Raw genomic sequence first — 17,724 nt, forward strand, 5'->3', positions numbered from 1 at the left:
TAGTAAAACGTGTTTGGACCTATACAATACTATTAAACTATACTACTTCCCTATAAAGTAATGGGCGTGTAATCGCAGGACAACCACAGGTGTAGTTAATGGCAATGATGACTAGGTCATTAGGTGTGTCATTGGTGTTGCCTGACTGTCATGGATTACTGGGACATTTAAATGGAACAAAGCCTATACTAATGTTATTAGTTACACCCGTGTTTGTCTTGCTACAAGTCAGCTGTCGCCTTTGGTAAAGGACTATTAGAGATATTAAGACACTGGACTGTAGCTTTGTTTGGTGATGACTGAGCACTCACATTTATTGCTATCCACATTTGCACGAAGCTTGGAAGTATATTGTTGGCAGCTGAATGAGTGCCTTGCTTCAGGGCAACTTGACAGGAGTGATCCAGTGACAACCATTTAAAGGCCCTGTATTGTAACATGTAAGATGTCTTTTTTTAATCGTAAAGCAGGTTGAGAGGCTATGTAAATAAAAATATATTTAAAATACTGAAAGTATCAAAACCGAAAACACTGAAATGCAGAATCTGTGTCTTTGAACGAGCCGTCAGGACTTCTCTACAGTTGTGATGTGGCAACTATACTATGGGTAAAAAGTTCTGCTACAGTGCCTTACAGTCATTTCCCGGCTGCAATGACGGGGCAGAGATGCCAAGAGTGGGATATTGGGAGGGGGCTTTAAAGAGACAGGCTCTAAAAAGGAGCATTTCAGACAGAGGGTGAATACAGGTATTTTTAGACAGACAGTATGAGAAATATAAGTTTTTGTTTTTTTCAATATTAAAGCATGTGAACGTGTTTTAGTAGAAACCCAAAATCCATAAAATACGGTATGAACTTGAAAAATGAGCATAATATGTGACCTTTAAAGTTTTCAGTCCCACCTGCTTTGCACTTCTTTGAAAATCAGACCAGCAGGACAGCAGAAAAGTATGTTTTTGAACATTAAAGTATGTAAAAATAGATATTAACCTGAAAATTATCATAATATGGGACCTTCAGTATTTCACCTCTTAAATATGGATCTGATATGTTGCTCAAAGGCACATCAGCAGGGTTGAGGAGGACTTGAAATGCAAAATTTCTGTACTGTATTTTTGTAGCGTATAGCTTAGTTTTTTATGCTGTGGCATTGCATCACTCAGGTAAAAAAAATTAAATAGTTCTTCCACCAGAGGGTAGCTGAACTCCTCACTAATATTTGCCTCGTATGTCAAACCTCAAACCTGTCCTGAATTACCTGAGAGACTCATTATTTTTAAATGCGTAAAAGCAAGTAAGCCTGAGCGTATTTCACGAACCATTAAATCCCCTTTTACATAACCGATCTCCTGTGGGGACAGGAGTAGAGGGCGGATAAGGACGATATCCGTTCCCAGGCCACAGGTCCACCTCCGGCGCACAGGGTCTGCCTCTCTGGAGGAGCTGTAACAGGATCAAATATACTTGGCCGCATTTAAAAACGTATCTTGGCTGCTAACTAATTTCATCCCTAAACAAATAATGCCTTTAGTGTAACTCCTAACCAACAGCCTCGTTGCCTCAGGCTACAATCATCTGCCAGCACATCGCGGCTGCGCTGCAGCTGCGTCGTCAGGTGTGCGCCGCAGGGGGCGTAGCGGCATCTGTTGTTGACGCCTCTTCACTCGCACCAGGTCGGAAATGAGGATACACACCCAGCTGACGAGGTGAATTAAGTGTTACGTGCGAGGAAATCTTTCTAATCTCCGATCTCCTGGATTATTCCTCCGACCGACGGGATTTAGCCCATGTCCGCGTGGTTTTGGCGACTGTTTTACGCACACCGTGCACCATTTTTGCGCGTACATAATTGCGCCCCTGTAATTCGCATGATGGATAAAACACTCATTAGTTTTTGATTTGTGCTCCGTAAACAGTTGTGGATTATTAATGGACTCACATCATGCCAGATGATGATGATCTTTTGGGCACTGCAGCGCGCAGTCGTACGTTGGATTAAGAGCCAGAGACTTTCCCCCGCAACTCTTGGGACAAGCACCTGTTTATTCCCCTGAGACACTTTGACCTGTTTTCCCCCTATTGACGCACTGGGATGGAGAGCGAGCTCAGACCCAGGCTCTGTTTCCTAACCAAAGGAGAGCGCGGTTATGGGTTTCACCTGCACGGGGAGAGGAACAGAGGCGGACAGTTCATCCGCAAAGTGGAGCCCGGCTCCTCTTCCGACCTGGCCGGGCTGAGACCGGGGGACCGGGTGGTGGAGGTGAACGGGGAGAATGTGGAGAACGAAGCCCACCATCAAGTGAGTGATATGGCTCAATAAAATCAGTGTTTAGAAATCACATACCACAGAAGCCAGGAAGGGTGCATATACTCTCTGAGGTACAAACAATGAGTATTATACCTGTTAGACCACTTTTTCATTTGCCTGAGGAGATGGGGGGGGGGGGGGGGGGGGGGGGGGGTACTAAAATGGGTCAGTGTGAGCCTTGTGTAATGGGAATGACTGGGTGTCACTGTCATGCTAAAACTATGCTATGTGCAAGCCAGTTTAGGGTGAACAACAAGCACTGGATGACGCCACACTATTCCCTTTTGTCTGTCACTCCTCTCTCCTCCATGCAGGTGGTAGGCCGTATTCGTGAAGTTGCCCACCGCACCAGGCTGCTGGTGGTGGACAGAGAAACGGATGACTACCTCCGCAGCATTGGTCTGGCCTGCACCGAGGACCTGGCCATTGAGATGGGAACCCTCTCCCTTCGGCCTTCACCTTCGCCCGGACCCACCCCTTCTACATCTCCCTTACCCAGAGAGAACTCACCCCTGTCACCCAAACTCAACTACACACACTCATTTTACCCTCCAGCTGCAGACTCTCCAACAACCACAATCATACAAGCCAAGGTCAAGAGATCCTCAGTGACATCCAGTACAGCGACGGACACAGAGGTAAGGGTGAACAGCAATACAACAGACCCTGTCACACACACTAGAAAAACATAGTCAGATGACATAAATGTAGAGGGCTTTTATAGATTGTCTGCCTAGTTTTTATGAGAAGAAAAGGGAGGAAAGAGTCCAAGTTCTGAAGTTGCGGTTGCTTGTTGGCGTCCCCGGTTGGCTGCAGAGAGCCAGTGTGTTACTGTGTTAAGAGTGCGTGTGACATTGAAAGTACACTCTTTAACCTGATGTCTGTCTAGCACTAATCTGGATTTGAGCACTTGGCTGTCCTGCTGGCTGGATTCTCAAAGAAGTGCAAAGCAGGTGGGACCGAAAACTTTAAAGGTCCCATATTATGCTAATTTATTTTATGAATTTGGGGTTTCTACTGAAACATGTTCACATGCTTTAATCTTTTTTAAAAAACCTTATATTTCTCACACCATAAACACCTTTATTCACTCTCTGTCTGAAATGTTCTGTTTTAGCACCTGTCTCTTTGAGCCCCCCTCTAGAAAAAAGCCCAGTCTGCTCTGATTGGTCGGCGTTTCTAGTCTTCTGCATCAGCGCTCTCACAGTCGGTGCTCAGACAGCTGAACTTTCTACCTATATAAAGTATAGTTGTTACATCAAAGCCGTACAAAAGTCCTGACGGCTCGTTTTAAGGCACAGTTTCTGAATACAGGCTGTGTGCATTTCTCGGTGGATTGAGTGCTTTGATACTTTCACAGTATTTAAATAGGACCTCGACCTTCTCTATAATACAGTAAAATAAAAGACATTGAAATAATAGTTAGACAGTTTTTGCAATATGGGCCCTTTAAAAAGGACAGGCTTTCGGTATTCCAACACAAATCACATGTTCATCAAGAAGGAGAGACAATCCTAGCAGATTAATTGAAGCCACAAAAGAAAACATCCAAGTGGAGACATTTCTTTATGTCAAGATTGGCTGGCTTGAAAGAATAATCAATCATAATCACTAGTTCTTGATTACATTTTTATTTTTATTCAGCTGGCAGTAAGATCCATTATAAACGGTGAATGACTGAATAAATACAGCAGGTTTAAAAGGGTTTCTCCGCCACAGTGAAACAGTGGGTTTTATTGTCCTTTGTTTAACTTTCTCTGTCATTCAAACTTTACGAGCCACTGTTGTCTCTGAGCGGCATGAACATTTCACATGCATATACTATTTAAAGAGTGCTGTCTCTTTGTGCAAACTAAGTGTAAACACCTAACACCTACAGCTGTAGGATTTTTTCCTTCCTGACTGCAGAGACAAAACCCTGCTCACCTGACTGTGTTTCCTGCAAAAACACAATGAACTCTAGGTTTTGTTTAGTCAAAATGAATGATCATTTGGGAAAATAGTGTGATAAAGTGGGCACTAGGTGGAATTGTTAACCAAAGAGTCAAATTAAGCAGGAATTTCATAAAAATCCGATCCTTTTTTCTCTCAGAGAAGTTAGAATAGGAGATTTGTTTCTGTCCAAAGTTTGACTACTGTACTGAAGGCTTTGTAACAGGCAGGGACTGCATTTGACTGTTTAATATGAGTTCAGATTTGATCAGTCACCCTGTCTGCTCGACTTTAATTTGAATGTGTTTTGACAGAGCAGGCTTTAAGTGTCTGCAGGGAGGAATGAAAGTACCAAACAGACACAGGAGGGATCAAATTTTAAGATAACAGTGTTGCACAGTCAAACTATTTGCATACTATTTGTGTAGTTTATTCAGCTCAGGGCAAACGATCTCAAACTCTACTATGGGTTAGAAACAGTCTTTGCTACACTATCAAAGCTTTGTAAATGTACACAAAATACACACAAAGCCATTTAAATTCCTACAGTGCCGTGCCAGCAGGCGCGACACAGCAAAAACAAAATTTCCACTAGTGCCAACCAGACATCACCCGTGACGTCTTAATGTCAGCCTGACTTGTAGAAATAACCGGGGGCTGTCTGCCAAGGATCGGGCTCAGTGTTTGGGCTCCAAACAAAGTGAACCATGCAGGATCCCCAGGACCACCGGCCCACGTCAAGCTGCCATCTGTTTAGCCGAAGGCAGGGTAAATACAGGCTGCCCCTTGGCTGGCTCTCCTTATCAGTTTTGGTTACAGTTTCAGATCAAACAACATCATACGTAATTACAGCATCACCTTTACAGCATATTACATCACAACCAAGCCTGGCTGCAAATATGAGCTTGAACCAAAACATAACTTAATAAATTCCAGAATGTTTTATTATTATTATTATTATTATTATTATTATTATTATTATTAAACATCTGTTGTAAATGAATGAATGGATAGCATTATATTGTGAAGGTGTTATTGTGTCCACCTTCTCTACATGGAGTAACATGGGACCCTTTAATACACCGATAGGAAAGGGTAGACATTTTCAAAATAATTTCCAGTGTTATGATGACCTGTTGAGGGCCCACGTGGACTGTTTATCCATTCATATGCCTCACAACATAAAGGCTTTTAACGGGTATTTTCTCTGAGCTCTAAAAAAAAAGATTGTCTAAGAATAAGCCAGAGCACTTTAAAGGAATAGTTCAGAATTCATTTAGGTAGGGTTGTATGAGGTATTTATGTGTTTATTTGTTCCTTTCATGAAAATGCCTATTCATTACATTGTACACACAATGATAAATTCAATGCATAGTTACAATACATTTAAACAATAACATGAACGGAAAGGAGCAGATAAGAAGATTACAATTCGTATATAGGTACTTATCCATAGTAAGTACAGTAGAACAAACACCCCCAGTTTGGAGAAGCGGGCAGGAGCCTCAACACAAAGCTAAGCAATGCTCTGCTGTGGAGGAGGAGAACCGCTAAACACACATATTTCAACCACCAAAAATCAGTTTAAGTGGCTACATTTAGAATATTTTCACTGCTTTACCTTACTGCCAGAAAGCCTTGTTTAAGTTTAGACAGGGGGAACTGAAGCCATTATATGATCTCCTCAAAGCCACAAGACTTTGTTGACAAAAACAGTAATTTTACTCCACAAAACACAGGAGTTGCAGGTCGATCAGTTTGTTTGTGTTACTGTGTGACTTTGATGTTTTAAAAGGCTAGGAACTAACAAAACTTACAAACACATAAACTGATGGAGGCAGGGGTAGACCAGAAACTCTTGTGTTCTGCAAGGTAAAATTACTGTTTGAGTGCTATGTATGTTAGGGATTGTTTTTTGTAGGATCAGCAGTTCGATCAGGAAACCACTGTGGCATATTCATTGCAGGACAACATCACTCAAGCCCTGTGCTTTTCAAGTGCTCACCAAAGACACACACTGTCTTTAAACACACACATAGTCTCTCTCTGTTATCTCTGCTCCCATGCCATTCGTCTTGTGACATTCACATTGTACAAGTAAATACAGACGCAATTGCATTGTTGCATGATGTTATTATGGCAGCAGACGCCCATATACAGATAGTCTTACACAACCACAGTGTTGGCTGCAGCTACGCAACAGACTGGATCACACAAACACACACACACGCACACAAATAAACCACTTTTAATATCCTCCCTGATTAAACTTCAATTACTCAAAAAGTTTAGAACTAAAAAATTTTTTTTATTTTCCATTTTAAGTAAAAGCAAGCTCCAGATGTTGTTAAACAATCTGTGCCATTACAACCATAAAGTATTTGGGGTTTCTACTGTTATTTTACATATTTTAATGTTAAAAACACATTATTTTAATCTTTAAGCCCCCCTGAAAAAAGTCCTGACGGCTCGTTTAAAGAGACAGTTTCTGAATACAGGCTGTGTGCATTTCTCCCTGGATTGAGTGTTTTGCTTCTTTCACGGTATATTTAAAAAGCACCTCGACCTGTTTATAATAAGAAAAGACATGGAAATATAACTTTTTAACGATATGGAACCTATAAATGGGAGATATTGATTTGATACTGGGGCTTATTGTTAACTGCAATATGTAATTTCAGAAAATAGTAAAAAAGTACCTGTCACAACTTCACAGAGTTCAAGGAGAGAAACGACAAAACCCAAAGATATATATATATATATATATATATATTTACAATCATGAAAAAAACAAAGATAATCAGCTAATTCTCACTTTTAAGACATTGGAACCACTGACTGTCTGACATCGTTTTGCTTGAAAACTACTTAAAAGATTACTGATTTATAAAATAGTTGGCAATACAATTTTTCTATCAACTAATCAAAGAATCGACTTGTTTCTGCACTAACATACTTGATTATCACGACCACAACATGGAAACACATTATCTGTAGAAAGAACTAGTAGATATTTCCATGTCAGCGTGTTTAGCCTGTGTGCATCTGCGTGTGTTAATTCACTGGGGCTGTTAAATATAGTAAACAGGCCAGCAAATTAAACTGAGATCTTTAAAACCAGCAGGAGACAGGGTGACCTGTGGCCACAGCAACCTAACCTGTCACCATGGCAATCAGTCGACAAGATTTTCTGTTCCATCGATTCGGCTCGAACTCAGACAGGGATGTAGTCTGATATTATTCATACACACTCACAACCCTGTGTGCGTTTCTATTGTTGATGGAGCAGAAAGGACAGAGAGATCTGTCAGGTCAGCTTACCCATGAAGGCACAGTCACGGCATCTCTAGACAACCACTATCCTGGACCAGGCACAGAGCACGCGTACACACACACACACACACACACACACACACACACACACACACACACACACAGCCAGCATGTACATAGTAGAGGCAGAGGTCAGGTCAGCAGTTGAGTCAGGTCAGCAGGTGAGTCATGCGACGTGTCAACTCTTGTCGTTGGTCATTACACTCAGCTTTAGTCCAAATGTCTCTCTACCAGATCCACTTAGCCCACAGGCTTATCCTGGCAGCCACTTTCTCCTGCTTACCTCATCATACAGACACACCAATATACACTTTGTTACCTGTTTAACAGTGTGGTAGGGCTGGATGATAAATATGAAATCAATATTACAATATTAATGAGAATCTTTTTTTCCAATATCAATTTATATCATAACATGGTAAATATATGCAAAATTATATATGTGACTGTGTGCATTTCTAGCCTGTGAACCGGACAAATCTGTGAACTCGTGTTTTATTTGCTCTGGCAATGTCAGGCTAGGGCATTGCTGAACATTATAAAAACGTGCTCAAGGATGTAAAACAAAAACTGTACTAAGTAGTTTTGTATATTTTAAATAACAGTTTTCTTGGATTGATCATATTGAAGTGACATTACTGTACTGAAAGGCAGTATTGAGTCCTGCCTTTCTGTCAGTTTCATCTTGGATCTATAATATTCTATAAACTATATGGCTTGGGGCAGGTAATTCATTCATAGAGAGGTTTGTTAGTCACAGGTGAACAAAATGAACCAGGTCCATCCTCCCGTTAAAAAATTAACAAATCGCCTGCTGAATAGAGTGCAGTCAAATACAACACTCTCAAAAATGATTATATATTTAAAGTTTTTACTGCTAAGCAATTTCAAATACATGCTATGCTAGTCTTGATTGGTTTGAATTGGTGATACTATTACAAGCAGCCATTGATTTCTGTCTGATAAAGCAGTGTGGACTATTCAGATCAATCTGCACTTAAAATGCATTACCGCACACTGATAAATAATGATAATGTCACTTTAACACTGTTTTTGTAAAGTTCTCATTTATGTCCCATTGTAGCTGCAGGTGCATCCCTCACCAGAGCCTACAGTTGAGCTCCTTCCCCGTCTGTGTCACCTGCTGAAGGGGGAACACGGCTATGGCTTCAACTTACATAGCGATAAGATGAAGGGTGGACAGTTTATGCGTTCAGTGGACCCCGGCTCACCTGCTGAGAGTGCAGACATCAGGCCTGGAGACAGACTAGTGGAGGTACAACCAAAGCACACACACACTGAAATAAATGGGGCATAAGGTGACCACCTTTTTCAGAGTATATATGCAGACTCCATGCGTTGCCCTTGTCAGAGGTCAATTTAAGGCAACTGATGGGGAAACCAATTCCACCGCTCCCCATATTAATCAGGTCTGCACAATGCTTTGAGGTGTGATTGGATTAGAGTAGATTAGCTGGACTGGTTTAGAGTTGATGGGAGTAGGAGGTGTTGATTAAAGGTGGAAAGGAAGAAAAGACCACAAGGGATAATCTTGAATGGAGCTTGCTGTGTTGCTGTGTCTTTTCATGTGGACATGTATGCGCGGCTGCATGTGAGTCACAGGCTTTCAGACATGTGCGCTTGTAGAGGAAGAGTGTTGAGGCAGGAAGGGAATTCATGCAAATAAATTCACTTCTACTCAAATCACACATTCTATCTGTTTTTGGTCTGAGGCAAGACATACTGTACCTTCCTCTGCTTTTTGTTAGGGCTACTTCCTAATCGCTGCGCTGTCTCCTGTCTGTCTGAATAGGTCCTCAATTATTGTTTCTGCATCTCTTCCTGATTCTACTTTCCTCCACTGCTTCTGTATCCTCTGACGTCTCCCGTTTCTCTGTGTCAGGTGAACGGAGTAAACATAGATGGCCTTAGGCACTCAGAGGTAGTGGCACTCATCAAAGTAGGAGGGGAGGAAGTGCGCCTCCTTGTGGCCGACCAGGAGACGGATGAGCTTTTCCACAGACTGGGAATCACACCCACCGCCAACCATATCAAAGGTCAAATTGTACACTTAAACACACATACACAAATGACTTTACTCTCTAGACAGTATGCGTCTACTTTTCTCTCTAGACAGTACTCTCTACAGTACTCTCTACATACTTTACTCTCTAGACAGTATGCGTCACGTGTGTCTGTTTACTCTCTCACAGAGGTCTATCTGGATGAATTAGCCACAGAAAGTGTCCCGCTCACCCCCTCTCCGACCATTGAACTCCCCGCCACAGATCCACCAATCATAAACGTCACGCTGCCAGACTCGCCAATCACAAGTACATCTCCAAAACCCCGGGCCAATGGAAGCTCAGCATCCCAGTCTTCGAGAAGTTCCACAACCCAATCAGAGATCAGCAGCTCAGACATGAGCTTCCAGGTAAGAGAGGAGGCGTGAGAGAAATACAGTAACGTCTGTGAGCGCGTGCGTAAAACATGTACGTTTGTGTGTATCGTAGGTCCCCGATGAGGACGACAGACGTGTTTCGGACCCTTTCATGGACAATGGCCTGCGTCTGAGTCCCACAGCTGCTGAGGCTAAACAAAAGGTCATTGCCAGCCGCAACAAGAAGAGAGCCCCTGCTATGGACTGGGGTAAGAAACAAGAGATCTTCAGCAGCTTCTGACCTCAGAACATGAGGACAAAAAAGAGAAGAGCGTGGGACGTGGAACGAGGAATAATGTTGTGATTCTTCACTGTTCATATTGTAACATTAAAGGGGGTTATCTACGGCCATTTTCAAAATTCATACATGTTATTTCTATGGTTTAAGATAGTCCAAAAGTATGAGTAAACAGGAACAATTTGCAACCCTCATGTACAGTATAAAATGTGGCGTTGGCTGCACCCAGGGGAATGTTCTGAGTATATGGGAATATTATCTGTTTCACAAATGACAACACTACAACAGGTAAGGGTTAATGCACAACTTAGTACTGTTTGGTGCCATTTGGTCAATAGGTGGAACCTTAGGAGCAATTATTTAACTATTAAGGAAATCCTCTCTGACTGTTTCCATGTATGACTGTCCTTCACATATCTCATCAACAACATCATCCGATTGACTTGGCACATAGCAAGTGTATTGCTGAGGACCCAAAGAGAGTGCAGTGTCGACCGTGAATTCAATCGGATGAACGGTTAACAAGAATACTGCAAGAAGCTCTTCCAGGGACCAAGCATTAAGCCCGCTCTGAATGGACACAGCACTACTCAAAAAAAAGTGTGGAGCTGCTTTATAGACAGTGAATTTTGAAAGATGTTATAGCTGACACTGAGAGCACCAGGGTAATGTTCTGATGATATGAGAATGTTTAAATAACACTAAGACAACACTACAATAGAATAAAGCAAAACAAACATCAGTCTCCCTTTAATTGTTTATGAAGCAGCTCGACACTTTGTACTTGATGACATCGCAAGTTTGAGACTTATCTAGTTTCTGGTTATGAGAGAGGGTAGCTCGTGTTCACAAATATTGTTAATAACCTTTTCTAGGCCGTGGAAATAACATATTGGAATTATTAATTTAGGATTTGTTCCCCTCTTAGTACTGTAGGTCTACCTCAATCTCACAGAGGCACATAAAAGAAAGAGTAATGTGAAAATGTAGTAACATTCATAGTAGTCTAATGTTCTTAGATTCTGCTCTGTGTAAAACTACATTGTAAGATATTAAATAGTATTGCTTATTTTATAGTATCGATAAGGACAAAGACGTGTTCTGTGGATGCGTCTTCTTACAATACACTGTGTTAAACAATAGAATTAAAGACCGGCAGACCATCTGTACAAATATTGCCTGGACAGTAGACAGTGTTTCTCTTTATCAAATCATAGTCATGTCAGAGCCATGGTGACTAGAACAGCCTAAATGCACTCTGTGTGATTTTCTGTTGTAACTTGGGTAGGTTTTATTTTTTTTAAGTCATAGTTCCATGTCTTTTCAATTTACAATGAGCTCATCACAGCTGAGTGGTTATGTTAACATTTGTTAATTTAATGTAGTATATCACTTTTAAATGTAAATACAGAGGAAATGGTTGAGGCTAAGTTGTGAAATGTATAACGCTGGATCACCTCAGTGCTTCTCTTCAATGTTAGAGTGATTTCTATAAAGGGAAATGTTTCCGATGGATGACTTAGGAAAGAAATGGTAGACCCTCTGATCTCTTGTAGCATTTTGAGGATTTTTCTCTCAAATGTGCTCGGTGGAAACTTCTCACAATGTTAATTAAACGTTCTGAACATGTGTAAATGCCACAGTTGAATGTCATCAATACATTGTGAAATTTGCCATATGTTGGGTGGGCCATTATTCGGAAGTGCTCGAAATACTGAAAAAAGTTATCTACTATTCAAATAAAGACGCCTTTTCATGGTCCTCGGCGTCTGATACCGACGTATAAGGCACTCACATGTGTCTGGACCAGCTATCAAAACAGATTACAACACACACAAAGGGAGAGTGACTTCATTATCTGCTCAGGACGACCATTACTCCACAATAACTGTACACAGCAAATAGTGTCTGCTGCTATATTAATGCTCTGAATGTTGAGTACAGCTCATTTGAAATGTTGTTTTGATTTTGACTCTTTTGGGTGTTAAATAGGCTTTACGCTGTAGGTGAGTGATTTCAACATATTCACCCAGGGCAATTTTGAACATTTGACCTTGGGAAAAACATATAGGACCCTGAGAAGCTCCCGACATTCGGCCTTGGGGAGTGGGTTTCACCATCTGACAGGTGACTCTATTCCCTCCACCTCTAGACTTTTACCTCACTCAAGCAAAGAGCAGAAAGTCAGCGGCTTGACCCAGTCTATATCTGATGTATCATAGTAGGCTAACCTACTTTGGCTAACCCCACTTGCTGAAGCTGCAGGGACATCAAGTTGGAAACCTTTCAATTACTGGTTCTAAGTTGAGTTAACTGCACCTTTCCACTCAACACTGCCCTCTGAAGTAAGTTATATCCATTTTTGTATCATCAGCTAACAGCATGCTAGCTTTCAACGCAGGTCATCCCTATTCCTTAAGCCTTTGCCTTCGCTGATTTAATTTGGCATTTTGTTAAGGTTAGGGGTTACGGTCGTGGAATTCGGCATTGAATGTGGAAAAAAAACAGTCCAGGGAACATAGGCCCCCTATCGGTGCAAAGCATTGGACTCTATTTTTTTAAAAAGCGCCGTATGTTCCCCGGTCACATATAAAGCGGGGGAACATAGGACCAGGGCAACATAGGTACGCTCCTCTAATAACAATAAGCTATCAAGATATTAAGCTAACTAGCATGTTGCTATAACTGACAGCATCCTGCTGATTGGAAAACAACTTATTGTACGATTTAAGACACTTAACACTTGTAGTAGACTACTCCACTACATTTCACAAGGAAGATATTGAACTTTTTACGCCACTAGGCCACATTTATCTGACTGTTTTAGTTTCTAATTACTTCTCAGATCAAAATTTTAAATTGTACACAGAAACATGCAAAGTCTAGCCTGTTGTAGGCTAGTCTACTGTGAGACAAGTGATTTTTTGTTCCTGCTTGAATTCATCTCATCTCATCTCATCTCATCTTCATCCGCTTATCCGGGGTTGAGTCGCGGGGGCAGCAGCTTTAGCAGGGGAACCCAAACTTCCCTTTCTCGGGCCACATTAACCAGCTCTAACTGGGGGATCCCGAGGCGTTCCCAGGCCAGTGTGGAGATATAATCTCTCCACCTAGTTCTGGGTCTTCCCCAAGGCCTCCTCCCAGCTGGACGTGCCTGGAACACCTCCCTAGGGAGACGCCCAGGGGGCATCCTTACTAGATGCCCGAACCACCTCAACTGGCTCCTTTCAACATTACTATTATATGAATTCTATTGTGAGTTTTGAAAATGATTTATTGTTATGGGTTGAACTACAATACATGATGTAGCATTGCAATAATTCTGTTCTTTTGCTTTTGATACTTAAAATATTTTTGTTGATTGGACACTTTTTTAAGTAGTAAGTTTTGAATGCAGGGCCTAGAACAGAGCATTTTTTACAGTGTGATATTGCTACTTTAAGAGAGAGGGAGAGATCGAAGTTATTGGTTCTCTTTTATTCTGGTCAACACAAGAGACCTGCAAATGTATAAATGATTAAACTTTAATTCATATCACAACTATCCTCTTTGGCCACCATCAGTGTCATTTAGGAGGGGTCTCCTTTCCCGGACTGCAAATCAGGCCAAAGTGAACAAAAGGCCAAATAAACGCCTACATAACAGGAAAAGCCGGCTCATATCAGATTATACAGCAGTTATAAAAAAGGGACATGCACAATAAAGGCATATAGATGTTATCTTCAGCTCCTATGCCCTCATTTTAAAAATCTCTCTAAACAATGCCTGCACTAAAAAAATGTGTATATCATATGCAAGAGTCTGTCACAAACAATCCAGACCAAAGGCTCTCCCTCTACACTGGTGTTCACTTTATACATCCCTGAATACAGGGATGATTGGTGATATATTGGGATGTAAACAGAGGTCTTTCCTGAACTCATATGCCCCAGCTCCACCCTGAGCCTCATGGTATTTACAAGTAGCCTAATATTGTAGAGATGAAGATGATCTAAACAATAACAGAAGCCTGTAGTTATGTAGTTAAACTGTATGGTGCTGGAGATGAAGATCTGTTGTTCGTGGGAGACTTCTGACAGACCCACAGTTTTATTCTCAATATTTTGATTTGATTAATATTTTTTTTTAACTTCCATACATTTGCAGTTATAGTGACTAGCGAGTGAATGTCCTTTATCTTAAAAAGACAACTATACAGCTGTAATTTGCATCTTGACTTATAAGTCTAATACTCTTATAAGTCTAAACTAAAAGTCAAGCCAGATTTCCTGTGAAGGTGATCCGAGCACATTCTGGATTCAGTCATAGTTCCAGTGATATCCCATGACTGGACTTGCTGCGGCTGGTAGCTCAGTTTTGGGATAAAACAAACTGTTAAAATGCAGATGCAGGTGATAACTCAGTTGCACCTGATTGTGTAGAGATTTACAGTGTCTACTTTCACGTACACACCTAAACCTAAACACACACACCACTCAGGAATTTTTTTAAACCACTGGTATATCAAATGGTTTCTACATGTGGACGTTTAACTAAAAGGCCTGGCTATTTTCTAGAAGGTAGGCTATACCCAAACTCTTCCGTTTCTCACAAAAGACACCAGACTTGTATAACATCTGGCCTTCAGCATGCATGACATGATTTATTTTAAGAATTCAGAGATTTTACACACAAACTATAAATAATATAAAAGACTCAAAGCATTTTATTTCCATTCACACCTTCTAAAAAAAAGGGAGGAAGATGACTCGTGAAAGTAACCTGCAGAAAAACCAAAAAGGTACCAAAGTTTGTCTGCCAAACTGCAACAATATCATGCTCTTTATTATATTAACAGAATTTAGAAAAAAGATCATTCGGTCTTCACCTCCTTTGTTCCCATCGTCTTTGCATGTATTCAAAAAGCTGTCACACTCCTTTTCCTCAAACTCATTGCATTCAAAAATCTGGTCACTGAAGCAGACTACTACAGTATCATCCAAAGAAAATGTACACTGATGCTTCAGATACAAAAACTGCTTGTGAAACTCAGTTACACACACAAACATTTTTAAAATTAACAAGCAACCAAAAACATTTTCTCGTACAAGCTTTGAACTAGGAGACTGTGGATATAAAACTAGACTGGGGTTCAGATTGTCTGGTATTTGAAGTGATTCATGATTATCTCAGTGGTCACAGTCTAGGTCTAATCAAGTGCCAGTGTCTGATTGTTTCCAAATGTCTACACGCTAGAAAACAGAATATCATTGAAAAGAATATAGATCCCTGTCGTCAATTTTGAAGGCAAAATCATATTCCACGATTAACCTGAAAAGCCCTTCGTTTTCCGTACTTTCACATCATCTTTATGCACATTGAATATTGAAATAGCAGCTTGTCTCTATTTTATTGTGTTTTGAAATTTCACCAGCTATCGCTCTTTGGCAACGTTCTAGCGCTTCGCTTTTTTTTATTTTTAGATATATTGTGCTCTCCTCTTGGGAATTGAGGTGGTGTGTTGGTGTGTAAAGGGCAATCACATTACTCTGAAATATATGTCAAACACACACATTCACTCACAAACGCAGTGAAAACACAGACAGATCATGCACACAAAAGTAGGCTAGGGCTGGCTACACCCTTCCAAACTAAACTTAAAGAGATAGTTCAGATTTTTTTAAGTGGGGTTGGATGAGGTACAAATATCTTTATCCACAAGCACGAAAGCTACGAAATGTACTGCTGATGTGGACAGGGGCGGCATCTTAACATAGTTTCCAGCTAAGAAATAAATTGTTTTTGTCAATAGTCTGGTGGCTTTAATGAGAGCATAGATAACCGCTTCAGTTCTCCCCATGTAAACTAAAACAGGGATGTCTGACATCAAGGTAATGCTGTGAAAGTAGTCTAAATATAGCATACACAAATAGATTTTTTTTTAGGTGGCTAAAATACATTTAGCTGCTGCCCCCGTCCACAGTCGCACATTTTGGAGGTTCTGTGATGGTACTCCTGTCTGCTTCTCCAAACTTTGGAGCGTGCAGACTGCCACCTACAGTAGGTAAGTACATCATACAACCCCACTTTAAAATAATCAGAACTATCCCTTTAAGTTGCACCCCTACTGTGGACACATGAATGCCATCTTATTATCCAAAACATGCTCATAGGCCAAAAAGGAATTCATGCGCACCTACTCATGCAGAATCTCACACGTGCAGAATATCACAAAAGTACACACACACCTCAGCAATATGGCAAAGTTAGTGATTGTAAAAGTGCGGATTAGTCCCAGTTTCACAGAGTTGTTTTTATTTGCCATTTAGTATTGGAAAATTTTTGCCAGTCAAAGACACTTAATTTCACAGTGCAACACAGTAAGACAAACACTGACATTAGGGTCAAGACATATCATATGGGTGAGGTTAAAAAAAAAGTCCATACAAAAAATAAAAAGGTAAAATAAAAAGTGCAAAAAAACAACTTAACCGTCACTGAAAGTAGCATTTATTAAAAAAAACAATGTTTTTTGCGTTAATTGTGCGAATTTAAGTCCACTGTAGAAACAAAAATTATCAGTAGCAGCAAAAAAAAAAGGAAGGAAAAAAAGAATATGGACCATTTCAAAACATTATAAAGTTCACAATGACATTGCCAATCACTGTTTTACTTAAGATATTAATATGGCATCAAATGGATATCAGTACGAATGTAGACATTAACATACACACACATACATGTGCGCACGCACGCACACACACACACACATGCACACACACACACACACGCACACACACACACGGTCACAGTTAACAGGTGCCAAGGACATTGCGGTGGGAGTCAAGTTTTAGCTCGGTACCATATCAAAAACAATACATATTTCACACACTGTTAACACAGAATGCCAAAGTGAGGATTTACAAACTGCACATGTGCGCGCACACGCACACACACACACAAACACCCACACACACACACACACACAGACACAAATACACACGCACAAAACCTCAAAGAGGACAACTAAGGATGTGATTTTGCTTTCTACGATTTACTCTCCTCTGGTGAGAAAAACAAATGTTAGCCCTAATCCTCTCTTCTTAGAGGAACGGTTTCTGTGAAGCCATGAGGAAAGACACGCTCTTATTTCTCTCTTTCTCTCCCTCTCTTTTGATCAGGTAGAAAATATGACAGGAATATTTCTGATAGATGGATAGCTCTGTGAAGCAGCACTCTGGTCAAAATGAAAGGTAGGAAACATTGATAGCGAGATTATCTTACAGCTAAGAAGAATTCAGTGACTACAGATGAAGTAATTCAAATTGAATCCTATTCCCCGGGAAAACAAAGATATCACCCAGAAAGCGAACAGAGTTTATACCCCTGTCTGTCTGTCCCTAACTACATGTTCTAGGTCTCAAAAAGTCTAAATGATAGTGCCACCCACAGTCAGTTCCATGTACTGCAAGTGTATGTGTGTGAGTCTGTGTT

At 40.8% G+C, this 17,724-nt stretch overlaps 1 protein-coding gene across 1 annotated transcript; it reads left to right on the forward strand.

Annotated features, from left to right (window-relative positions):
• The first annotated feature begins 1,719 nt into the window (after window positions 1–1,719).
• On the forward strand, window positions 1,720–11,831 carry nherf2 (NHERF family PDZ scaffold protein 2). The gene is made up of 6 exons (XM_083929955.1): window positions 1,720–2,299; window positions 2,623–2,946; window positions 8,658–8,849; window positions 9,477–9,630; window positions 9,787–10,007; window positions 10,087–11,831. Exons 1-6 carry the CDS (start codon window positions 2,093–2,095, stop codon window positions 10,252–10,254), a joined length of 1,266 nt encoding a protein of 421 aa, XP_083786081.1. The 5' UTR covers window positions 1,720–2,092; the 3' UTR covers window positions 10,255–11,831.
• The last annotated feature ends 5,893 nt before the right edge of the window (window positions 11,832–17,724 follow it).

The sequence above is a fragment of the Echiichthys vipera genome (assembly GCF_963691815.1).
Source record: "Echiichthys vipera genome assembly, chromosome: 2".
In the NCBI taxonomy this organism is placed as follows: domain Eukaryota; kingdom Metazoa; phylum Chordata; class Actinopteri; order Perciformes; family Trachinidae; genus Echiichthys; species Echiichthys vipera.